Raw genomic sequence first — 26,451 nt, 5'->3', positions numbered from 1 at the left:
TGAAAAAAAAACTTGAATGCCATTGTGTAATAGAAAGCTTACGTGCCGAGAGGAGGGCACGAAAATCATAAGATAATATAGCTATTAAAACTAAGCGAAACTCGACTCTACTCTACGCTACGCAATTACTTTAAATATTTGTAATAAAATATATGTAGAAAGATTGCGACAACTTCTCATAACTAATTTAAATTTTGATAAGAAAGATGCAGCACTAAGTGGTATTAAATTTAAAATATCATTGTATGCTGGTTATGGGAAAATAAATTATCCTTTATAGTAATTAATAGAATTGTTAAAGATTCAACGCAATATAATTGTTAGCACAAAATGTTGTCAAATATACGATTATCTGGCATAAATATTGCCACTGCAATTAAATTCAACACAATCTCTTGTGATTTACTCGTATAATAAAATATTTTGATGTATTTTAAATATTTAACATAAACAAAGCATCAATTAAGCTTGACCAATTTAACTTGTGCTGTGTATTTTATAGTTATTTACACACACATACACAAGCATAACACACACACACAGATGGCATAGAGTAAACTAGCACAAATTTGTCAAGTCTGTCAACTGTTGCCGGTGCTAGGCTAATCCATGCCACTGACCCCACAAGCAGCTGAGCGCACCTAAGCCGCAGCACGCTCCACTTAGCCAAAATCCAAGCATAGGCAGTTGGTTTTAGCGGCTCGCAGAAATTCTGTGGTCTGGACGAAAGGGCCGAGGACGTGTGTAAGGCAAAACGATTGGCGGCTCTGTCAGCCGCTGTGTGTATGTGAACCTCACGGGCAAATCACTCATTACACACTCATGCCTCGGCTCACAACATCAGCTCACAGCTGAAGGTGGAGGCGGCAGCGTCACAAATTATGTCAATTTGCTGCTGTTGCTGCCGCTGTCAAGAGACGTAGCAGCTTCTGCCTAGACACAGTCTGTGTGGGTGCGAAATGTGTTTGTGTGTGTGTGGATGGATCTTCTGCTCGTTGGGAGTTTGACATCTTACATGGGAATTACAAACGCACCGAAAATTGCTACAATGTTTTGCAACATCCCAACACACACACACATATCTAAATTTGTATGTTTGTCAATTATACTAACAAACACACACATACTATTAAGTATATATAAAATTGAGTTGGCTGCAACGCGAACGCGTGCCTGTGTGTGTGTTCAGTCGGCATTTTCATGTGCAAATTTTTGTAGTGTGCCATAAATTATACGACTGGGAATTGCTTTTCTATAATACGTGCGCATATTAAATAAATGTCAAAAATGTTGCCATCCCTACCCACACCCACACCCACACACACTCACACACATACGCACCCACACGTAGTCAGACATAGACATGAAGATAGACAGTCGTTCACGTACGCGTTTATACTTAGATTCACACACAAGTGCAAACTGAAATTATGCGTGAGGAATTTGTTGCTGGCGGGCGTTCCAAAATTAAATTACGCGTAACATCATTGCGAGGCCCCTTTTTGGGTATTAATGAGCTTTGCGTTGCCTAAGCATGATGGATCTGATCTGCGGAGGGAATCATCATACGAGCGCGCACAATTGAGCAGCTGCTAGGTAAGCGGACTAGCGATAACTTTTTCCCCCTGTTAAATCGTTGTGATGTGTCTTTGAACAATACGAAAAATCAATCAGCTGGCGACATTTTGTGCTTTTCTAAATTCAATAAATGTATTGACAGCGCTCGCTGTGTCTTGAGTCTAGACGCTATACGAAACTTAACAAATTCGGGTTGTTTAATGGATGGAAAGTTCATCCTTTACAACTACATCTCTATCTGCGAAATTTCAATTTGAATTCGACAATTCTGGGTGCATTTAATAGCTCACTTTATATATTCAATATACATATAAGTAGGTAATGCAGCTGCAGCTTAGCAAATTCCAATTGCAATTGCATAGCAGAGAGAGAGCTCGGCAATTATACATATAAATCTAATATCCCGTTAGGCAATTGCCTAGGCTGTCTGTGGTCTCTCGTTTCAGCCATCAGGCAATCACCTTAACCAGCTGAAATCCAGCACTTTAACCACTGTCATTTGCCAGGGATTGACTTTAGAGTTTCGAGCCTGAGGAGCCGCCATCGCGTTGTCTACGCTACATAGATATAGCTACATTCTATATATATTTTCAGTGACATCAATTGGCAGTTTAAATGCAAAAGATGAGGCCGCCGTGAAATCGCAGCTAGTCAACAGGATGGACGAAGCTCATCGTTGGCGTTGCTTTTGCTTTGGCCCCATCATCATTTCATTGTCGTTGTCATTGTCGTTGTCGACGTCATCGTAGTTGTCGCTGTCGTTGTCGTTGTCGTCAATTTAGCATTAATATTCCCACTCACGTACTTGGTTGTGATTATGCGACTACGACGACGATGACGATGGCAACGATTGCGGTTTGGGGTCAGGGTGTGGCGGGCTTTTAGATTGAAGCTAGAAATTGCAGGATTGCTGAGAGGGTCGAGGGCTGAAGGGAGGAGAGAGGGCAGCTGGAGTGTTAGCTGGCTGGCTGGCTGGCTGTCGTGCGGTTTGGTTTTCTGTTAGTGCCTTGCGTGATGTTGGCGTGACAGTTAAAAGGCAGCATTTTGTTGACATTTGTTGATGTTTAAGGAATCGAAGGCAGAAGGAGTCAAGTAATTGCAACGACACAACAACAGCAAACACAGCAAGCAGTACACCAACAACTACAACAACAAGAACAACAAAACAGTTTAATATTGTGTTAATGACTTCGTCAATAGTCGTGTTGTGACATTTAAGGCTACACTTGGAAGCTCCTTTGCATTTGTATTTGTATATGTACACGAGTATATATAGTATTGTATGTTTTCTCCCATAATTGACTTTCTTCTTCACTTTTTGTGTGCTGTGCTCTTTCAGTTTCCACAGTGGCCGTTGAGGCCGTGCTGGGACGCACCGCATCCCTGCCATGTGACATTGAGCCGGAGGCAAAGGACGACCGGGTATACATGGTGCTCTGGTTCCGTGAGAGTGCCGGCAAACCACTTTACAGGTAAGTGAAGTGCAAGCAAGCAAGCTGTTTACTCAAGCCACCACTCAAATGCAAAAATAACACAAGAGAGTTTTAATTTAATTTGTTGCGGTTAGTTGACAAAATAGCATCGCACTACTCGCATCCAATTTCATAGTCTGTTTGAGTCTTTTAGTTGCGAGTGTGTGTATGAGGCAGTTGATATTAAAGCAGCTTTAAATTTAAGTTCTTGCGTCCTTTTGTGATTTATATGTAGGACCGTCACACTGAGAAATGACGCCAGTTCATAATTTTCAAATAATTTATTATTTTAATAACATCATCAATATCAACTCAACTCGACTCGACTCCGACTACGACAACAACTCTACACAAGACTCATGTGCCTAGTCGAGAAGGAGCTCGACCAAAAGACCAAAACAAAAGCGAGGCCAGGGCAAACGGTGCGACATGGACTCATATATTAGCCACAGGGCAAAAGCAAAGGACATCAACGGCAGCAGGCCAGGCACAAGGGCAGCAAAATAATAGCAGCCAAAGTGAAAACTGTTTTGGCGGCAACTTTGATTATTTTGGGGGGAGCAGCAAACACACACACACACACACACACACAGAGAGGATACTAGGCGAGGTGTGTCCTGTGAGGACGCGCTGCTGCTGCTGTTATTTATAGAGCGAACGCTGTGAGCGTGTGCTTAGGTTTAATATGTTGCACATTATAAGCAGACATCGATATCCTTTAGCCTTGTCAATTTTGCTTACATGTGTGCTTCCTTCTCAATATGTTGCCAGCGCCCAGCAGCAGCAATAGCAACAGCAGTCGTGTCTGTGTATCTGTGTGGGGCCAATGGACAAAACTTGGCAACGGAGACTGTGGGGCAGCACACGAGGGACAGAGACATGAACGCACGTGTATATCAAGGACAAGCGCGAACTGTTCACGAGCTGTTGCTGCTGTTGCTGCTGCTGCCGATGCTGCTGCTGCTCCAGCTGTGTCTTTTCACATTGTTGTTGGTGTTGCTGTTGCTGCTTCGTGCACTCAATTGGAAGCAATAAATTTCACTGGTGCACAGACAATGCGCAAAAGAGGGGACAAACCGGTAGACAATGGGACAGAAAGCTGGCAAAAATGTTTGCGAAAAACTAGGAAAATGTCGAAAACAATAATGTCGCAAAAATTTCCGACTTTATAACCAAAATATCCGAAAGTGATTCGAATTCGATTTCCCTTCTACGCCAAGAGAAAGATGAACACAACAACAAAAAACACAACAAAAAAAAACACGAAACGAAACGAGAAAAAATCACAAGCAAATAAATAAAAGACAGTAAACAAGCAACAGTAACAGCAGCGACAACAACAAGGCTAAGCCACAGCAGGTAGTATAAAGCGAAGGGGACAATGTCAGGATAAAGAATGAGGATGCGGAATGAAGGGAGGGCAGATGTGAGAGGAGTGGGGGCATAAAATTGCCAGCGCTGCGTGAAATCGAAGGCAACTCAAGTTTAAAAGAAACGTAAGCCAAGAGCTAAGACCAAAAAGATGCCGAAATTGAAAGCTGTATGCCAACCGTGTTCCCAGCCTTTGTATGTGTGGGTGCTCCATGTGGCATGTGTGTGTGTGTGTGTGCATGTATGTGAGTACATCCGTTTGCCACATTTTGTAAGGATGTCACAGCTTGCAGTCCGGAACCAAGCCTGAGCCTTACCTAGAGCCCTGTCTAGGGCCTCTGCATTTGACAGCTTCACACCCGGGCAACAGCACACAACCAGCACACACAACACATCACCACACACACACACAGAGACAAGCACTCACAGCTCGCTCAACGTGGCCCCACAAGGCCGAAAGGCAAAAATATTAAAAATTATAATGTTAAAATTTGCTTTGTTGTCTGGACCGGCTGAGCTAAGGATCTTTTAGGGTTAGCAACGCTTATACTGCGTTTTTTCTTTTTTTTTTTTTTGGTTATTTGTATTCATTTTTTTTCCTCAACTGAGTTCTTTTTCAGGCTCGGCACATTGACTGGGATTTGTTTTTCGATTTTGACCCTTGAAATGCGATTTTCATAGGATTTCTTTTTTTTTTGTGTATAAATTTAACTGTTGTATGTGATTCTGTTTCGATTTAAAAACACAGAAGACGACTTAAGGTCAAAAAGCATTATTAAAATTAACATTGGGCCTCACCATAACAAAAGAAGTAAGCAATCGAAAGGCAGATTGGGCGTATACGTGATGTGATGTGATGAGGGGGGAAGGAGGGGGCCACCTGTAAAGGGCATTTAGTTACCAACTGTCATGTTCAATATTGCAAGTCATCAATGGCAACGACAACGGCAACGGCAATGGCAATAACAACGATAAAGCTCACATAATAAACAAGGGCAAAGGCAATGAATACGATGTCCTCTCTACTGTACTGTACTGTACTGTTCTGTGCTCTTCTGTCCTTCTGGTCTTGTGATGGTATCCATAATAAAAAGCGTACAAGCCGAGCATCGAGTATGGCTGCAATCAAGGTTAATTGATTTTTAAAGCCCACCGGGGTAGCTTGGTAGCTGGGTTGCCAGGCTGCCAGTGAGCTGCAGCAACCGGGGGCTTAAATAATGAAATTCTCTGTACTGTATACTATAAACGGTGGCAGGCGCTGCTGCGTGTTGGCTCTACCAGCTGTTGTGGCTGTCAAAGGAGCCATAATCCGTGTAACAGCCCACGCTAACTGCCATAATCGTCAGCGGTAGCCAGAGTGCGGTTCAGTTCGGCTTCACCGTGACGTTGCTCATAAATATAGTTAACTTTCTGGCTGGCTGGCTGGCTGGCTGGCTGGCCGTCTGGCTGGTGGCGTCAGCAGCAATCGAAAGTGCATTCACTCCATTTGGATGGGCGTGGGCGGCTGCGCTGCGCTGAGCCGTGCTGAGCTTGAGATGGGGCGTGTGTATGCCATGCACTTGGCGCTCTACTTGAGAATCTGCCGGCCACAAAAGTAATAAACCACGAAATGGTATTCAAAATGGCTGGCAATAAAATCCGGCAACAGCAGTAGCAACAACAACAGCAACAGTTGCAGCCACAGTCGCAGTCACAGTCGCAGCCAGCAACGTACGTTGTTGGTAAGTCGGCCAAAAGTCGAGCCAATGGCAATTAACTCGAGTGCATTTTCGGGGTTTTACGACCAGCAGCAGAAGCAGAAGCAGCGGCAGCAGCAGCAGCAGCAGCAACCACCATCGCCGCCAGCCAACGACAATTGTAACGGCAACGGCGAGGGAAAACGGCAGCAGCCAGCAAAGCCAATTGCAACTGTGCCGCACTTTGCACAAATTCCAGTTAGATGGGTTATTTAAAAGTGTAATTAAGTCGTTGCATGTGTGTGAAGAACGGAAATGCAAAGAGCGCATGCAAATCGATATTCAGCCACTAAACTTTGACTTGCATTAATGCATGGCATTGCTGCATTTGGCTGCTATTTTCGTCGAGTAGTGCTTACGACTGTCATTTTAGAGTTTATAATGGCTTTCGTGGTCTTTTCGAATTATCCGATTCGCAATCTTCAATTAAAATGTCGTCTGTCTTCCAAGTCCAGTTGAACTGATTGAAAGACCCCCATAAATATTTGTTTTTTGTAATCTCGTGTGTGTTTTCATTTCGTTAGATCATTTGGCCATAACTTTTGGGGCGAAATCAACAATCAACAAAAATAAGAATAAAAAAAATAAAAACAACAAAACAAAAGACGCATATCCAAGGAAATAGGCAACCTATGAAGATGAAACTTTTATTTTGAATTTATTGCCGAATTTATTGGGCGACACTGCATAAATTTGAACTTGGCCAACATGAAGGAGTTTTCGCTTGCTTTTTTCCCTCTTTTCTCCCTTTTTTTTTTGGTTCTTTTGTTTGGTTCAGTTTTCATATATTCATATGCTACAAATTATATAGTAAAAGTAAAGAAGAAGAGGCAAAAAAAAAAAAACACAAAAAAACAAACAAAACAAAAACACCAGCGGCAACAATGTGCGGAATGATGCCAACAAATGTCAACACTGTGAGAATGAGATTGGGGAGTGGGCAGTGGTGAGTGGAGCGTGGAGAGTGGAGAAGGGCTGGATATACAAAAGTAGGGACAGGATGGGTAGCAAGTATGTGTGTGGAAAGGGAGCGGGAATTCGGGAAAAACTGTTGTTGGCAATAACAAAAGAAATTTACAGATATTACACAGCATGGCTCCATAATAATACCAATACAGAGACGCATCGCATATTCGCAAAAAAACAAAGGGGCAGTAAAACCATTTGCATATGTATGTATCTCTCTGAGTGTGCATGTGTGTGTGTGTGTGTGTGTGTGTGTATGAGGGCGTGAACAGCTCTTTTTACATTCATATTTCTCGCCTGCTTTCTGTTTGTTTTTGCAAGCGAACCAATTTAAAATTTGTTGCGAGTTTTGTCGAGTTACGTTGCATACTTTTTGGCGTTTCAGTTACACTGTAAGTGTATGTTTATGTGTGGATATGTGTGTGTGTACTCTTACTCCCACACACACATACATATTCATATATCTATCTATGTATGTTTGATTTGCTTTTCTCGTGGTTCTTTTTACATAACTTGATAGGGGCTGCCAGACATAATACCAACCAATTTCCACCTGCTTCATATATGGGAGAAATAACACACTCACACACACCTACAAACTCGTTGGCTGCTGGTGGTTGGACCATGATGTCAAGCCTTTGTACGCCCTCATAGTTTACAGTCATTGTCTGGCGCTGCATAATTGAAGTCAACAGTTTTACCTTTGTCCGTCTCCGTCTCCCTCTCCTACTGCTGAAAACCCAAGAGGTAGCGACATGTGTTTAAACTGTCAAAAAATAGCGTCAGGCAGACGAGCTGAGCAAAGGATACGAATGTAGACACGGCACACGGACACACTGTGACACATATTGTCATAAAATTATTCAATGGTTATTGTCAGCGTCATCAACTCACACAAATGCACACACACACACGAACACCTACGCATCACATGGAGTTAAAAGTTTTTTGGTCCTTTTTTCGTATGTGTGTGCTGCTGTTGTATTTTTCATTCTCCTTCGCTTCAAGCCCTTTTTTGCAATTTTTTGAATAGCATTTCGTAAGCGTGCAAAACAACGAAAAAAAAGAAAGGCAAAAAACATTAAATGGCAATTTGAGAAGGTTGCCTTATATTGGATTAAGGGACGAAGGGCACAAGCGGCCACATATGTGCTTAGACAATGAACGAAGAAAACCGTGTTAACCAGTGCATGGGTGTAACCCCGAAAAAAACAAAAAATAGAAAATGGCGAAGAAACAAAATAGAAGCGAAACGTAATTACCAAGCAATGTCCATAGATATAGCCAAGGTCTTCACGGGATTTGCGCGCTCGTTTTGTTTAAATAACGTAGCTCATTCATTCAGGCAGAAGATAAAGTGCTACCAATTAACGCAAAATAAATAAAACTCAACTAATTGTTGGAAAAAAGAGAGCCACAAAACAAAAGAAATGAACGAGCAAGCATCAGTCTGAGCGAGCGGTTGGCACCCTAGGCAAACTCTTCAAACTGCAGGACACGACGCGAACAGTTGGGTGGAAGGAGAGACGTAGAGGCGAGTCAGGGCGAGTGGGGGCGACACAACGTCCACTTGGCCATTTGGCCACAACTGACGCGTCACGACGTCCGACGACAGTCAACATTTCTGCAATTGCCACAATGTTGTCTTCGTTTTCCTGCCAGTCGCTTGGCCCACTTCTATTTTGCTTCTTCCATTTGCCACCATTTTCTTTACAATTTTTACTGCTCGAGCATTTCGGCGTTCACATTTTATTTTTTTCCCTGCTGTTTTGTATTTTTTTTTCTGGCTTTTGCTTTGCTCATTGTGCAAACTTGGCATTATTGTTTCCTAAGGCCACCGACAAGAAAACACAACACAGCCAGGCCAGGACAGGCCAAGCAAAGCCAAGGCAAACCGAGGAAAGCTAAAGCAAGCCAAGCCAAGCTAAGAATAGAATAGAGCAAAGGATCTCGCTTCTGCTGTCGCAGCTTCGGTCTACAGCAATGCCCGCTTTACCTTATCGCTGCTGTTGTCCCCTTTTGTTGACTATTCGTGCTCTATTGTTTGCGAATACGCAAAATTAAAACTAGCACCAACTGAGGCCCAAAATTTCAACCAACTGAAATATATACTTGCATACCCTGTGCACCTGGGTAAAAGGCAAAAAAGGGTATAAATCGCGCTCACAATGCATAAATATTTTAATAATAAAATGTATTTGTAGGAAAAAGAATAATCATGACTAGCAAGACCAATGAAATTATTTCGATAATATTAGAAGCAGTAGAAGATATCTTCATGTCGAGCACTCTTGACTCTTTTTAGATCTTTATTTTTTTTGTATTTTGTTTTTTAAACTGCAGAGTGCGTAAATTGTTGAACTGTGCGCCTTTTGTTTGCGTATTCCCGCACATATATTTAATTAAGCTAATTAGGGTACGTGCTCTGGGCCAAAAAGCGGCTTAAGCGAGGCTTTGAGAGCGTAATTTATGCGCCGCATGGGTTGCTGCACTTCAACAATAATTAGAAATGGCTGCCTGGTCAACGCATGACACAGAGTCACAGTCGCGCTCACTGTCGCTGTTCGTTCTTTCGCCGTTGTTGTCTTAGCAGTAGTCATAAGGGTGGCGTGTGGCATGCGGCATGTGGCATGTGGGCCGGGTGACTAGAGGGGCCAAAGACGCGTCGTGATAAGCATAAGAAATATGAGCACCGGATATAAATTGTGTCAGCGGCAAAATGATAAAAAACCACTTAAAGGCGCAAACAATACTGCTGGCAGGCAGCCGGCACAATGACAAACCGCTCGACTAACCGCAAGCGCAGCAAAAGCAAAAGCAAGAGGGCAAAAACAACAGTAGCAGCAACACAAACAGCGACAATAACAATGATAGCAATAGCAGCAACAACAACAACAAGAACAACAACAACGACGACAGCGACGGAAACAACAAAAGGACACAACTTGTGCTGTCTGTAAGGGTCTCTGTGTCTTTTGCTTTTGCCAAGTCATTTGCGGCACTCGGCGTCTGGTCTGCTTGACTCCAGCTCCAGGGGGTGGGAACCTGACATTTGGATTGCGAGTGTATTGTGGGGTTATAATGCTGTTGTTGCTGTTGCTGCTGCTGCTATTTGCTGTTTGTTGCCTTCACTCGGACGGACATTAACAAATACAATAAAAGCGCCAAAGATAGCACGTCAGGCTTTTTAATGCGCAAAATTGCAAACGTTGTCGGCCGAGCTGCGAAAATAATGCGAAACGGAAGAAATTAGTTGCGTGCAAATTTATGCTTGGCCTCTTGGCCCAGCCAACAACCAAACAGCTAACAGGAAAAGGGTCATTTGGTAGACGCGTGAAATTTCTGACCCCTCGCTGCAAACACTTTTAAGCATTTTATAACATTTTTTTTATTAGCCCAGCGATGCGACATACACAAGTGCGCAACGAACTCGAATACTATATGCGCTAAGAAAACATATACTCTGCTTGCCGCAGCCACAAAACGTTGAACGTAGAACGTTGAATTGAAAAATGTGCTGAAATTAGGGTGCTTCAAGCATAAGGTCGCCATCTTCACCATTCACCATTTACCACTCACCATTCGCCATCGTCGCAATCGCAATCGCAACTCGAGCAAGACACATTAAAATTTACGACCTTGACAGGGAGCTCTTCTCTGCTCTGCGCTTTGGGGCAACAACTTATCGCCAATACATAAACATATTTAAATATTTGCGTAGACTGCAAACAAACATTTCATTTAAGAATTCGTTTTTCCGTATTACGCTTCCTCATTGCAGCTTTGATGTCCGTGGGCGACCCTTCGAGAAGGCTCTCTACTGGTCAGATACAAAATCATTTGGGCCACGTGCGTACTTTGTGACCGGACAACAGCCAGCCAAATTATCTGTGGAAAATATACAGTTGGATGATGAGGGCGTAAGTAGATAGAGATGGCGTGCTCATAAACTTCTCCTATACTCTATATATATAAAATAACTGAAATAACTGACGCCCCCTAATGCATTTTTGGTATTATTGTCAACAGGTTTACCGCTGTCGTGTCGACTTTCAGAACTCGCCGACGCGTAATCATAGAATTAATTTAACGGTTATTGGTAAGCCAGAAGCAAACTGCAAATGCAATATATATACAGGCATTAAAGGCAACCTCCATTTCTCTGTATTGTGTTCTGTTCTGTTCTTTACTCTCCAGTTCCTCCACATCAAATACTCGTGTACGATGCCTCGGGCCGTGATGTTGCTGGAGCTGTGGGTCCATTGCTAGAGGGCGATAATATTGTGTTGACATGTGAAGTGCGTGGCGGTAAGTAAATCATGATAAACGACACAGACGCGACACACACACACTCACACACACACACACATACACACTCAGTGACTCACTCACGCAGGCAGCTACTTAAATGTAGCACTCAGACAAAAGGCTATCAAGCAAGGATGACAAGCAATGGCACACGCAACTTTCTCACTCCACTCTGACCGCCAGTCTATTTAAAGAATTAAAGATGAGGCGCCCCAGATAGGCGCGCACATGCTGCTGCTGCTGGTGATGCTGATGCTGCTGTTGCTCCATGGCTCATGGTCCAGGCCGAGGCTAAAGCCTGAGAATCGCTAGGTATCTGCGAATGGAGCGGGCTGCGGGGAGTCTAAGTCGTCGTAAATAATAAAAATAAATGTATGTCAGAGTCTGCGGTGACACTGCCGACAAGGCGACTGCCCAGACAGCCAGCCAGCCAGCCAGGCGTTTACGTCTGCTGCGGCTGTTGAGGCTGATGCTGAGGCTGCGGCTACGGCTGCGGCAACAACTGAGACTGAGGCGGAGGCTCCTGATGCTGCTGCTGTCATTGCCACTTTACTTTGAAAAATGCAACAATTTTCAGCGTCTGCCTTTTGTCGCATGGCGCCGTCCGGCCATAGTCACAGCCACAGCCACAGCTTCAGCTACCTATGACCTGTAGGCATATGCGGCATCGTAAATCTTTAAAAAGGTCCCCAAGGTGAAAAGCAAGCACAGCGACAGCGACTGCGTCCATTGCAAACTTTTCACACTGTTTGTTGGCAAGTGTGAAAAATTTGTACAAGTTGCTCGCTTGGTTGAGCTGCTTGCGGGCTGCAGCACATCGACTTGAAGCTGAAGCTCAAGCTCGTGCTCAAACTGAAACTGATGTTGGATGTTGAATGTTTGTGTTGGGGCTTGAGCTTTCCCGCTTGGCTGGTCCTGGTTCTGGTCTTGCTCCTGGTCCTGCAACTGCGACTGCCCTGACACGACCATTATAAATCATTAACTTTCTGACAACAATATTTTTGTTGAAAAAAGTAAACTCCCTCAGCGAAAGTTGGGTAAATTTTCGGGTGTTAGCCCTAATGATTGGAAGGGTGTTTTGTTCACGAAGCTTTAAACCATGATTCGATAAACATGCAATTTGCTGAAAAGTTGCAGCAGCTTAACGAAATTAACAGCATATCGTAGATAGTTCAAATGAATTTCAAAAGCTGTATTATACTATCAATTCGGCTTTAGTGATTAGCATTCATTTATAATCTTCACAAAGGTTATAAAATTAATAGAAAATATCAAACAAAACATTTTCATTTCTTTGTTATGGAAATTTTGCAATAAAAAATTAGCTAAATTTGAAGAGCTTAATAATTTGAATTTAAGCTGTATTGATTGCTATTCTTTAATAATATGCAAAATGAATTTGCTATTTTTTGGGGCAGCTGAATTAAATGACTATGATATTATAAATAGAACAGTACATATTACGTATACGCATCTCATCTGCAGTGATTGGCATGCTTTAATGATTTGCAAAAAGAAATTGCTATGCTTTAGTTCAGCTTCAAGAAATGAAAAGCATAAATAGCTCAGCTACATTTCAATGGGGATGCTTCATTGCTACAAAATTACGTATACGCATGGAGTATCAGCTCAGCTTTAGTGATTGGCATTCTTTAATGATTTACAAACAGTGTTTTTTCAATGCTCTCTACCCACTTTTAAGAATTCTTACCTCTCTTTGGAGCGCACTCACAAAATAGTTGGCTGTTTGACTGTAACACGGTGCCATCAATGGCGCATTGAAGCATTGCTACACTGTGTGTGTGTGTGTGTGTGTGTATGTGTGTGCGGCGCATTGACTTTTGTTTACGTGCCTCACGCTGGGGTTGCATGCAAAGGATTTTCGCTTTTGGTTGCGACTTTGGTCTGTGACTCTTGCTACCTTTTGGTATTTGTTGCCTGATGTGGCTTGTTTTGGTTTGGCTGCTTTTGGCAATGCGTCACGTACTCAAACGCGGCAGCTGCTTTGATTAGCTGCATGTGTCGGAGCTAAGCGAGCCAAGCAAGCAAGCAAGCAGGCAAGCAGGCAACCTCCCACCCAGTGGGTGGCAAGCGCACGTCGACGACATTTGCTATTTTGACACCTGCTGAGCGACAGTCTGCTGGACTGAGTGAGTAACGTTAACAGCTTTAGCAGCAGCAGCAGCAGCAGCAACAACAGTAACAGCGGCATCTTTGAGCCCCTGCAATCGCAGTGATTTGTATGCAACATTTTGTAGCCAAGCTGACGTCTGGCAGTCGTCGTCCGCAATGCATATATTTCATTTCAGCTACTGCAAACTGACGGCGTTGACTTTCCCGCTGTGCGCTTAGTCAAATTAACTAATATTACCTTACGGAGCGCGCCACATGTCGCACGAAGGGAGATGAAGGAAGCCAGTTGCAAATCGAGTTCCTCGGGATCGCTGAGCTGAAAGAGAATGCAAATCTTGACGCTGAATTTTATGGCTGTGGCACTAATCATAGCCCGGCTGGGCGCACAATAAACGCCAAATGCCAAATTGCTTTATCAACTTTATTAACTTCGACTAATAGCAATTAATACCAGCAATAAAAAGCTAATCTAAGCGCGCCATAAAAACCCCGTTGTCGGTCCGTCGGCCCTTGGCCTCATCCATTCTGTCCAAGGCAATTTTATGGCTTGGCCACATCTATGCATATTTTGGTATTTTGTTGGAGCATCCCATCCAACACTCTCCAACAGCAGTGCCATTGTCCAACTGTCCAATTGCCAACACTGGAAGCAGCAGCAGCAGCAGCAGTAGAAGCTAGCAATTGTCGACAACCTTAAGTATGGCTTAGCAACGCGCTGTCTTCATTACTGAAGGGATGTACGAGTAACCGAGCGTGGCATGGGGCAAAGGATAAGAGACATGGGATATGGGATATGGGATACGGAATCCATTTGGGGGAGAAAGAGCGAAACAGAGGACAGGACATACGAGTATAATGCTGCCAGCTAAATGCCACAAGGCAACTGTTATTTGTCTATTATCCCTGCATACTTTTCGTACCGCACTTTCGCCATTTGTTGTTGTCGTGTGAATGTGCGAGTGTGTGTGTGTGTTTGTGTGCCTTGGCTTATTGTCGCCAATGTCGTCGCTGCGTATCCTTTGCAATCAGCAAACATTTGGGCACTGAATTCCCCAAACTGGCGTCCAGAAAGCACCAGCACCAGAAGCAGCAACAGACTCAACTTAACTATCAGCTACTTGCTTCTCTCATTCCATTCCTGTCTTCACTTGCTCGCTGCTCAGCTGCTCAGCTGCTTGTTGCTATTGCTATTGCTGCTCATTTCCGCCACATTCACTTGGCTGACTTAATGGCAAAATCTGCACTAGCTGCGGCAACAATTTCACCCACACTCCCCGCACTTCTTCATTCCTTCAGCCAACTCTCGTTCTGGGGCACTTAAACGGATTAAAAATATTTTGTGCATTTGATATGTGAGCCAGAGGATGAAATGCTTTTACTTTTACTTTCATTTGGCAAGCAAGCCAAACGTACGACTTGTCCAAAAGAGAGCAAGTAAGAAGCTTGCAGAATTTAGATTGCGAAATGATTACCAGCATTTTTGACCAGACAAATACAAAGTAAAAGAAATGAATGAAGAAAGCTAAAAATACTATAAACACTACTTGATGTAGTACTTTATAGAAATCTAATCATTAAATTGTGCATCATAATAATTTGTTAATAGATTTCCATAGCAGACAGAAGAAATGAGGATTAGCATATGTAAGAGACTCGAAGTAAAAAAAAAACAAATGGAATGTTTTTTCGCATTTCGTTTTGAATACCCCAAAAAAGTTGTTAGTTTGCATTTTCAGGCTTATTTAACATTCAGGCTTTTGCGTTTTGTCTATTCAAAGTTTCGGGGGTTGATAGGGTCGGACCCTAGCCATCTGTTCGCTAGTCGCTTGCCGTCGGTCGCTGGTCGCCAACAACTTTGCTAGTTAAGCTGGCTAAGCCTTTTTTAAAAGCCTTGGGTACACACTGCTAAATGCGCATTATCATTAAAATGTGTAAAGTTCTTCTCGGCCATAAATTGTCGAGTGCAGCTCTCTCGCTCTCTCGAAGAGCGTTTCGACTGTTTAATAACTTACTGCCGCTTAATAATGCATGGCCCCAAAAACTTTTGCCGCTGGCAACAAATACATAATTTACGCCAAAAAGACAAAAAAAAAAAATTGAAATATTACATTAAAAAATCATAATTTATTTTAGATTTTAAGTTTCGAACGTAGTTAAGAATTGGTCCATTTGATTCACTATGCATTATAGGTCGCCCGGAACCCACGGTCACATGGCTAAATGGCTCAAGGACATTGGAGGCGGGCAGTGGCGTTTCAATGGGACGTCATGTAACTGTCAATCGATTGGAAGTGCCACAAATAACGCGGGCGGCTCTCAACAATACTTATCGCTGTCAGGCGTCGAACACGAAACTTGTGGCGCCTGTGGAGCGCAGCATACGCATCGAAATGTTACGTGAGTATAAATTAAAGTGGTAACTGCAACTTACTAAACATATTTAATATTTCGCACTCACACGCAGTGAAACCCACATCAGTCAATTTGACCAACAAGTTGAAGGTATTCTCATCGAGCACACAATATAATCTCACCTGCATTGTGGCTGGCTCTGTGCCGGATACGGAAATAAGATGGACACAGAATAATCGACCTTTCAAACGTGGCATGGTAAGCTGATTCCAAACTCAATCAATGGAAGCTCCAAGCGTAGCTCACCAATTGCAATCCCCCCAAAAATCCAGCTCCTACTTCAGGTGTCAAGCAACTGTCATATTTATGACTTTCCATTGACATTTTGATATCTTGCACTTGTACTTACCACCTCGGCAGACACAAACAAAACGCCACACACACACATGGCCAGTCTACTATAAGCAATCAGCGAGCACTTTTCTAATCGATTTCACTCTACTACTTCTTCTATATCTGACTCTCCTCCTTACAGCTGTCAACCATCCAAGGCAATGGACGAGTCATATCCACTTTGTCATTTCACCCGCAACCCGAAGACGATGGCACAATGCTCAAATGCGAGGGCTCAAATCCTCGATTACAAAACTCAGCCATCGAGGACTCGCTCATGCTGAATGTCATGTGTAAGTGGACTATACTTCTTCTTATCCTTCTTCTACTTTGACACACACACACACACACATAAAAAATATGTGGGGCGTTGATATATTGCCAGGCAGATAGGAATCGCATTTTAATTTCCATAAATTGGACGAGCAATGCACAAATCAAAACTGCTTGCGCAAATAAGTCTAAATTATGTAACATTATTTGCGCAGTTGCTGCTCATATGTCAATATTTACATCCTTGACTTTTAGTCAGGCCATAAAAAATACAGACGGCAAATTTTTCGCCAGCGGCGTTTGCTTCGTTTATTTTCGCATGCCAACAAGAAACGCCATAAATTCTACTTTATATGATTATCAATTTAAAATCTACAATTCGTAAATATAAAAAACACACACACACACACATGCAACAACAGCCTCTTCTCCGTTTGTTTTGCTGGGCATGACAAAAAGGTCACAAGGTTCACCGGTTTAGCGAAGCAATAAAATATGAAAAATAAAATTTCTCTTACCAAAGTTTTTGTTCTTTTTTAGATTGAGCCGCTAGTTTGGCTGAACTCGTTCTTTTGTCACTTAGATTTGACTTTCGACTTATTCGCGAGACGAAAATAATCATAAATTTATTGAATTTTTAAGTCGCGCATGACACAAATCCAGACATACTTACTTATTTATATCGATGCATGCATGTCCGACTCGTAAATAATAAATAAGCAACTTTAAGTAATGTGGAATTGTGCGAAAAACCAAATGTGGCGTAAAAATACAATTTAATAGTGTTGGAAATTGCAGTATACATTAAGTGTTGTATATTGCATTGAAAAAGCCACCACTTTTAAATATCGATTAATGATATATCGGAACTGATATTGACTTTAAGATTAATAGTCGGTCCCAAGGTTGGTTTGTGATACGACTGTGAGTGGTAACAATAAAGACAGCGTATAGAACTAAACTACCAAGGTGTTTAATTATTTATTTAGCTCGTCTGGTAAAATACCTAAATGTATTATCACTATCTACTTTAGTCAATAGAATTTAATATAAATAATTGCTGAATAAGCGATATTACAGAGCTTAGTAAATAATTGGATGCTGTACAGAAATGTAGTTGACGAAATACTTTTTGAAGCATATGCTAAAGTCAATCAAACTCTTTGATTTGAGCACCCAAGTTTTTAAAACATACGCCAACTACAAACTTATGCATGGCTTGACGCATATCTTATTTATTATGCCATCAGACTTTTATTCGCCCCCGCTCTATACTCGATGCTACCTTCGATTAATAATCATTATGTTATAAAAATAAAATTGCACTAAACTTTTTATGTGATCCATCATCGGTATTGATGCCACACCAACACGTACAGCGTACAGTGAAGCGCACCACGACGACGACGACAACGACAATTTTAATTTAAAAATTTTTGTCATACTCATTGGTTAAAGGTCTCCCGTTCAGTTCAGGGTTAACCGGGCTTATAAAGCGGTTCAGCCGCCGCGCTGTTAACTTTTACGGCTGTTCCTCGGTTCGCGTTCCTCATTCGTTGCTCGACTAGCAAAACGGACGACATCAGCATCGCAGCGTGTCTCATACAATTTCCCATTTTATTATGCAATAATATTTTTCGATTTTATATTTTATATCACGGTCGACGCTATAAAACCAAACGCACGGCTGCGCGAAAGGCATTTTAATTTAAAGCGTGCAACGCGCGAAATATGTTTATTAAAAAATGCAATTAAACATGTGCATTAATTGTGTACAAATTTATATGTACATACAACTTTTCATCATCTGCCATTTTTACAGACCCACCACAAGTCACCCTCTCGCTGGGCTCCACACTGCGTCCCGATGACATCAAGGAGGGCGACGACGTTTACTTTGAGTGCCACATTAAGGCAAATCCCAAGGAGCATCGCATTACATGGTCCCACGATGTAAGTTTCCGTTTCGGTCATCCGCATGACAATGGCGAGCAATCTCTTAACCCCAAAAACCAAAACATTCGCAGGGTTTGCCAGTCACTCAAAACGTCTCTTGGGGCATCATCATCTCCACTCGCTCCCTGGTGCTGCAGCGTGTGGGACGTGTGCATTCCGGTTATTATGCGTGCTCGGCGGCCAATGATCGCGGTGAGACGCAGAGTGCGTTGGTCAACTTAAGAATACGATGTAAGTGTGAACTTTATCAATGATTTTTAGATAGTTTTTGCCAACTGATATAATACAAATTCCTATAAACCTAGCGTAAATTCCATATATATCGTTAGAAACAATTTGAAATTACCATAATTTGCATTGCAACTGCTTGTTTAAATAACAACAACAAATTTTTGGGCACAACAAAAAAAATAACACTTAATTATTAAATACAATGAAAATGTTGGCAAATGCCGAAATTGTCAAAAACAAAAATTATGCTGACAGTTGGTGTCAGTGGAGCGGAGCATTAAATATACATATGCGTAAATTTATGCACAAATAGACAAAAATTTTGAACAGTCAACCACTGCCCCAAGCCCCCCTCTGACCAACGCACTGTTCACATTGCGGTAGTTCACATCACAAAATCACAAAAACCTCCGACCGATGACAACTGGCTAGAACAGCAACAGCAAGAGCAACAAAAACATAAACTATAACAGCAACATCAACATGAACAACAAAAACAACAACAGAAATATGTTCAAATGATACAAAATATTTGGGTAAAAATATCTAAAATAAGTACGAGAACAGCATACATATATCAACAATATTAACATACAAATAACGAAAACTGGCACAAAAAATTTAAATTTCCATAACGCAAAATATACGAGATTTTCTATTCAATTTCTTGTGAAAATAAATTTCAATTAAATAACTCAGCACTTTATGCTGCGAATAATACATAAAATGTTTATTAAAGTGGAAAATTTGAATGAACAGCAGATATGAAATTCAAAACAGTTTTGTAATATCAACGATAAAAACAATATTCTCTATCAGATTTAATTTAGACTTATTTTTCCTTTCCTAATATGAATAAATGTTCGACTATTTATTCATTAGATTTAGATGAAACTTATCATTAATTTCTTAATGGAAATAAAAGTTTTGTCTATTTGTTAACTTGCTTAATTTGTGTACAATATTTAGATAGCTATACATCAAACAGCTAACGACTGCTATCTCATTGGCCACAAAGGCATATCATAATTAACTGTTTTCAATTTGCTGTTCACACTCTTAAACAAATGCCCATACAATGTTCTCGTATATTATGTAATTATTCACAAGTACAACACACACACACAAACATCCACGACAGTCGTTTAAACATATTACAAAAAGCAATATAATTTTGTAGTCTGACAATGGGCGCATAAAATGATTTCAGGCTTTTGTGTACACACATATTGAAAATGTCTCAATTACCGTTATAGAGCATTTACTTCCGACTGTTTTTCTAAATAATTAATGATGCTTAAATACAAAATGAATGTGTAGACCGTTCGACCTCCGTCGAACACACAAACTAATATTCCTCTGAGTATGTAAGTGTGTGTTTGTGTGTAAGCATAAATAAGCATGCATATTCATATCCTCGTATGTGGAATCGACAAAACGAACTTCGACAGACGCACAACTTAATGTGTCAGCTGGACAGAGCTGCCCTCTGAGTGAGGAGATGGTGCGCTGGGGGCGTGTTGGATAATAAAAATGAATGATATGCTTTTATTATTGAAACACATAGTCATTGTAAAACCATTTATAATTATGGACATAGCAGACGAACAGCGCAATAATAGGTCAGTTCAGTCTATTGATACCAACATAGAACATACATATAGTATATATATTATATAGTACTTATTGCATACAGTTTGTTCGACGAATGAAATTGCCACACAAGCACAAGCTTGTTGTTGTGGAAAATTCAATTTTTATTGTGCATATTTAATGTAGTCGCAAAAAAGGCATTTTATATGCAAATAAGTTTTCCTTCCCGTCGCTGCTAATAGCCAAGTAAAGGCTAGTTATTTAATTAATTGCACTTGGTAGTGGGAAAACGGACACATTTAGATGGCATTTATTGCATTTTGTTTAGTTTAACTAAAAATTTAATTATGCCTGATTTTATGCGGTTGACTGATTCAAATGAAATTGAATTGAATTAAATTCAATTGAACCGCAAAAAAACCGTATGCACAACCCATAAACCATAACCCAAAACCCAAAGCCCACGTAAACAGAGCCGAAGCCAAACAACAATCCAAACGCTATTAACGCAAATTAGCAGCTAAAGGCAAATAAAACAGACAGAGAGACTGAGAGAGTGAGTGAGCCGAACCCAACAATAACAAAAACAAAAAGTGCTGCATCAGCTTGTTGCAAAAGTGAAATGAATAAAATCGAAGACATCAGCAAATGATTGGTCCCAGTTTGCATTGCGTTACCCTTTTCGATAATTGCGATAATTAAAAGCAAATACAATGTAAAGGATACGCCAACCAATCCACGAACTGTAGAGTCCCAGTCCAGACAATCTCTGTTTGCACGAGCTACGAGCACAAGCGTATAACGTATACGCCACGTTTACATTTGCATACCAACGACCAAATATGTGGAATGAGCAAGGCATGGAAGCGAAAACGAGAGAGATAGACAGATAGCGGGGAGCGTAGGGGAAGGGGTACAAAGGGCAAGGGAATGATATTGTGTGCCATGACTATGATTGAGATAAATGGATTTATGACAGTTGGCGCTCGTATCTTGGCAGAAATTAATCAGAAAATGTTAAAAGTGACATTCTACGATTGTGAAATTGACGCAACCATATAAATTTATGAGTATTTTTATGGCATCAGCCCGACAAAAATACACAGACAAACTGTAGATTGGTCGTAAACTTGGTCAAGTTGCAGTTGGTTTGATCTTTTGTAGTGTGCTCTGCAGCTGTGATGCGTCAGCTAAAGCTATTAGTTAAAAGCAAAAGATGAACAAATTTATACTAAATTTTATTTAATTTAATATTTTTATTTGTATTTTTATAGTTTGAATCGGATGACGTATATTGCATTTAAGATGCGACATGGAAAATGCTTTTAACACGCAAACACGAAAACATATAAATAAATATATTTCATATTTGGCTCAAAGTTTTCGAATAATTTTTTTAAAAAGAATTTCAACCACAAAACGTACTTATGTTGGTAGGATTAAAGCTTAGGCTGGCTGTGGGGTTGTGAAGCTGTAGCTGGTAGCTTGGTCTTGTTTATGACATTGTTCGTTGTGGGTAACGTCTGCGAAGGCGAGAACAGTTCTCAAGTTTGTCGGCAAACTTTTTTGCATGTGTGCGTGTGTGTGTGTGGGGGTGTGTGAAAGGTGAGAGCAGATGTGGATGCGGAAGGGAACAATACAATGACAATACTTTGAATAAATCATAAGCCAAGTGCTAAAGTCAAAATAAATGCGAACAACTTTGTGCTGATGAGACATAAAATAATGGCTGGAGAGGAAAGTGGAGGAGCGGAGAAGAGAAGAGAAAAGAAGCGAAACAGCTGAGAGGACGATGAGCATGGCATTTTACTTAAACAGCCATAAAGTTGAATTTAAATTTAATGGAAACCTTTCTCGATGGAGCTGTCCAGTGCTCACACCTGTGCTATTCTCGGCTCTGCTGCTGTGTTCTGAGCTGTCCTTTTTCACTTTCACACCAGCTGCTTCATTTAAATTGAAAATCAAAGCTGTCAATTTTCCTTGCCGCCGCCGTCCACTCTCAGCTGTCAGCTCAATGCTTGCAATATAAATACAATATACTATATACATATATATTTTATAGACATTCGTAAGCTGTCAGAGAATTGCAGCTGCTCATTATTTTGCACTTTACTCGAACTCCATCTCAATCTTACGCTCTCTCTCTCACTCTCTGTCTTTATCTATTTCTACCTTGGACAGATGCGCCAGTTTGCAGCAGCAGCACAGTCGGTGTAATTGGCGCATCCCTGGAGGAAGCAGTGCCCATACCATGCCGTGTCAACTCGGATCCACCCGAAATCGACTTTGAATGGACATTCTCGAGCAGCGGCGAACACTTTGAAGTGCCATCCGGACATTATGCGACCATACAGGATCCCACAATGACCACCAGCAGTGATGTGAGGCGCACCATTGTCGAGTCGAATGATACGCACTTTGAGAGTTATGGTAAGTTTTGTAATAATTTTTGTTGCCTCACAGTATCAATGTATTTTATTGCATCGAGTTTGCATTATCCGTTGGGATGCTCAGACAATTTGAATGCGTTTGCGGTTGAGCTGGCAAATTTCATAAATGAACTGCTAAGGTAGGTCAGTTTAACTGGCTGACTTTCGGTCTCATTTTGGAGTGTATTCATTTTTATTTTTGTGTTCTTTTATCAATATTATGCACATAAATTGAGTTATCTGTGCGTCCCAGTTGGCTTAACCAGTCTGCTCGAGCGAGCAGAATTTATTTAAATTTAACTTTACCTAAGCCTAATGCAAATACAATGTGATTTGATACACATAGAACATCTGCTCCTTGCCAGTCGATTTAAACTTCAATTCCAATTATATGTTGTTGAATCTTTTTCTTCTTCTTTTATTTTTCTGTGCAGTTGAAACGGTTAGCGAACTGATCTATACACCGAAAGGAGAACGCGACTATGGCACGCTGGCTTGCTGGGGGCGAAATGCAATTGGCAAACAGTCGGAGCCATGTTTATTTCAGGTTGTGCCAGCAGGTAAGCATGTGAGCCAATGAGAGCTTTTGTGTGTTTCACCAAATTCATTATTGTAAATTTAAATTAAATTTTCTTTGACATATGCGATTACGTTTTTGCTCTCGTTCTCATTTTTTGCCAATTTCGTAGCCAAGCCCGGAGCATTGCGAAATTGTACGCTGCGACCGTATGTGGTGACCTCAGCGTCGCTGAATTCATCGAATCAAACGACAATGCATGGCAATCAAATGTTGCAAACACAATACGGCAGACACGATGCGAATTATCCGCACATGGAATACGTACGTGAGCGACATGGTAACAACAATAATAACAATAATAATAGCCGGAACAATGCGGCTGCATCAGCAGCTGCCAATAAAATGGCCAACAATAAAAATATGAAGAGCAAAACCAAAATCAATGCGGCTCCTCTTAAATCTAATAATAAGCAACAGCAGCAACAGCAACATCAGCAGCAGCCAGAGCAAAGATATCGCCTGAATCAACAGCAAATGCAACGTCTAAAAAAGCGCACATCATTTACACCATCACAGACATTGGCAGCCATTGAAAGACAGCGACAAAGCAAACAACAGCATCAGCAGCAGCAGCAGCAACAAAAACAACAATCGCATAACAAAGCAGGAGCAGCAGCAGCAGCATCAGCAGCAACAGCGCCTACACCAACATTGGCCTACATCAATAACAAAACTGATGGATCACTGGCCAAGCAGCAGACAAAGCAGTTGAAGTCGCGTGTGCGACGAGCAGCGAATCCAAGAGCAAGTCCAAGTCCAAGTCAAGGCACGATTGCAGAACGCAAGTTGCCTGAGACATCAATAACAAGCAAAAAGCTGCAACGTGCAACAAAATCAAATTTATCATTGTCACATATAGAAACGTCGGGAGTTGTTGCCGGCTCGAATGTCAAAAACAACAACGGCAAACTGCCAGCAAAGTATTTTAATAAGCGACAGAAAAACATGCACAAACAGAAACAGAAGCAAAAGCAAAACCAGAAGCAGAAGCAGCTACAGCCAAAGCAAAAGCTCAAGCTGAGGGAACAACAAAAGCGTAGCGCAGTAAACGAGCACAACATAATCCATCATTTTGCAACATCAAGGCGAAGAAAGCGGCAAGCAGCAAACGACATCACAGCATCACAAGCAGCAGCAGCATCAGCAACAGCATCACAAGGAGCAGCAGCATCGGCATCAGCAACAGCAGCAGCAACGGCAATAGAAGCAGACGCAGCAGCGACAGCAACAATGGGGGCAACAGCAACAACCAAATCATCTGCGGCAACTGAGAAAATAAATGCTGATGCCGATGCTGACATTGATGCTGACGTTGAAGCCGATGTTGTTGGCGATGCTGATGCTGATGCTGAGACGGATGCCAGCAGCAGTGGCAGTAATAGTGGCGGCGACATTGACACAATACTGGGCACATTGCGTGCGATTGGCAATGAGCAAGTCAGCAGCAGCAGCAGCAGTAGCAGTGGCAGTAGCAACAGCAATAGTAGACTAGCATTGCCACCAAATGCGCCACAAATTAGCAACAAACCAGCGGCAGCAGCGCAACAAATGGCAGCAGCAATTAGTGCCAACAATAAGCCAGTCGTAGTAGTTGCAACAGATGCAGTCGCAGCTGCCGCTGACGATGTCAAGACAAACATTGACACAGCAGGCAGTGCAACAACAGTTGAACAGCAAACGGACAACACGAAATTTAAGTTAAACATCATCGAAGACAATGATGAGGACAATGATGGAGATGGCGATGAAGACGAAGATGCTGAGGACGACGATGATGCCAATGGCGACGGTGACGACGATGACGTTGCTAACGAAGATGTTGCCGAACTGCAGACAGACGATGAGTACATGGCAGATGAGCCCACCGACTTGGCCGACTATGACACAGCCGAGGAGCAAGAGCCACAGCAGCAACAGCAGCAGCAACATCGGCAAAATCATGTTGATATTTCATCCCTGGAGCATCAGTTGGACCTCGAATCATTAGAGGATGATGAGGCTGATGCTGATGTTGATGGCGATGGCGATGCCGAACCAGATGCCGATGTCGATGATGATATTTACAATGTTAGCGATGATGATTTTGTGGCTAGCGTTGCACTGTCCACAGCAGAGACAACAACACAGCCACAGTCGCTATCGCTGTCCCAGTCCCAGTCGCATTCGCAGTCGCAGTCACAGGGACAATCGCAATCACAAACACATTCAGAGCCCGCGGCCCTCTCAGCTGAGTGGCAGCAACCTCATTTCGATTACTCACGCATGGAGTACAGCTTCAGCAATGGCGTGGTCACCCAAAGTCTCATCGGTGGCGGTGCCAATGGCTACGATGGCAACTCCGGCACCGGTGGCACCATCAATTTTGACAACTACGACAACATAATATACTCGACCATGGAGCTCGAATGCATGCCCGGCTATGATGGCGGTCTGCAGCAGCAGTTCTTCCTCGAAGCCTACGATTCAAAGACGAAAAAGCTTCGTCTAAATATGAGCAGCACTTATGTGGATGTGCCAGTGTTTCGCATAGATCTGACAGGTAAGGTTGCCCATTTTAATTTCGCATTTTAAAGCTGTGATAAAGTTGCCTGCATTCTTGGCTTATTTGTTATTGTATTTGTGAATGTGGTCGGATTTACAGATTGCTATGCTAAGGCGTTGGCATTAGAGCACTTTGGCGCAATGTTGGCAAAGCCACAGTCTAAAGACTCGACTCTGACTTTCATGCGGCTAACAGCAGCAGCAAAAGCAGCAAAACAAAAACAAATCAAAGTAACAAACTGTGCAAAAAGTTAAGCAAGCCAAATTGCGCGGCGTGTTTGGGTTTCAGGAAAGAGGAATGGGAGAAGGGAAAGCTATCCAACAGTAGCAGCAGCGGCAACAACTACGCTGTACCACGCAGATTAATTAGTTGAGGCTGCCAGGGCCACTTCATCCTCCCATGTCCCATGCCTCAACTACTACATCCAGCTGGCACATGCTCCTGCTGCTGCCTCTGTTTGTTGTAATGAATTTTAGCTAGTCAGCAAAACTTTTATGCCAATGGCGCTGTGTGAGGTGGGTGCCAAAGCGCTGGGGTT

At 42.1% G+C, this 26,451-nt stretch overlaps 1 protein-coding gene and 1 long non-coding RNA gene across 3 annotated transcripts in view; one reads left to right on the top strand and one right to left on the bottom strand.

Moving 5' to 3' along the window:
• LOC117576600 (uncharacterized) overlaps positions 1 to 26,451 on the top strand; it is an 81,785-nt gene that overhangs the window by 45,817 nt on the left and 9,517 nt on the right. For both annotated transcript variants that reach the window (XM_052007205.1, XM_052007206.1), the window contains exons 3-14: positions 2,918 to 3,050; positions 10,905 to 11,043; positions 11,153 to 11,222; positions 11,321 to 11,431; positions 15,755 to 15,961; positions 16,029 to 16,174; positions 16,452 to 16,602; positions 18,405 to 18,535; positions 18,610 to 18,769; positions 22,544 to 22,792; positions 23,226 to 23,351; positions 23,481 to 25,910. In XM_052007205.1, the coding sequence (XP_051863165.1) occupies positions 2,918 to 3,050; positions 10,905 to 11,043; positions 11,153 to 11,222; positions 11,321 to 11,431; positions 15,755 to 15,961; positions 16,029 to 16,174; positions 16,452 to 16,602; positions 18,405 to 18,535; positions 18,610 to 18,769; positions 22,544 to 22,792; positions 23,226 to 23,351; positions 23,481 to 25,910 (4,053 nt within the window). The remainder of the gene's footprint in view (positions 1 to 2,917; positions 3,051 to 10,904; positions 11,044 to 11,152; positions 11,223 to 11,320; positions 11,432 to 15,754; positions 15,962 to 16,028; positions 16,175 to 16,451; positions 16,603 to 18,404; positions 18,536 to 18,609; positions 18,770 to 22,543; positions 22,793 to 23,225; positions 23,352 to 23,480; positions 25,911 to 26,451) is intronic.
• On the bottom strand, positions 16,987 to 17,338 carry LOC127565994 (uncharacterized). The gene is made up of 3 exons (XR_007955325.1): positions 17,256 to 17,338; positions 17,101 to 17,178; positions 16,987 to 17,024 (listed from the first exon to the last, which is right to left on the bottom strand). It is a non-coding gene; the product is annotated as an uncharacterized LOC127565994 (long non-coding RNA).

The sequence above is a fragment of the Drosophila albomicans genome, chromosome 2R (assembly GCF_009650485.2).
Source record: "Drosophila albomicans strain 15112-1751.03 chromosome 2R, ASM965048v2, whole genome shotgun sequence".
In the NCBI taxonomy this organism is placed as follows: domain Eukaryota; kingdom Metazoa; phylum Arthropoda; class Insecta; order Diptera; family Drosophilidae; genus Drosophila; species Drosophila albomicans.
The sequence above is the reverse complement of the archived record's forward strand: the minus strand, read 5'-3'. Positions and strand labels throughout refer to the sequence as shown.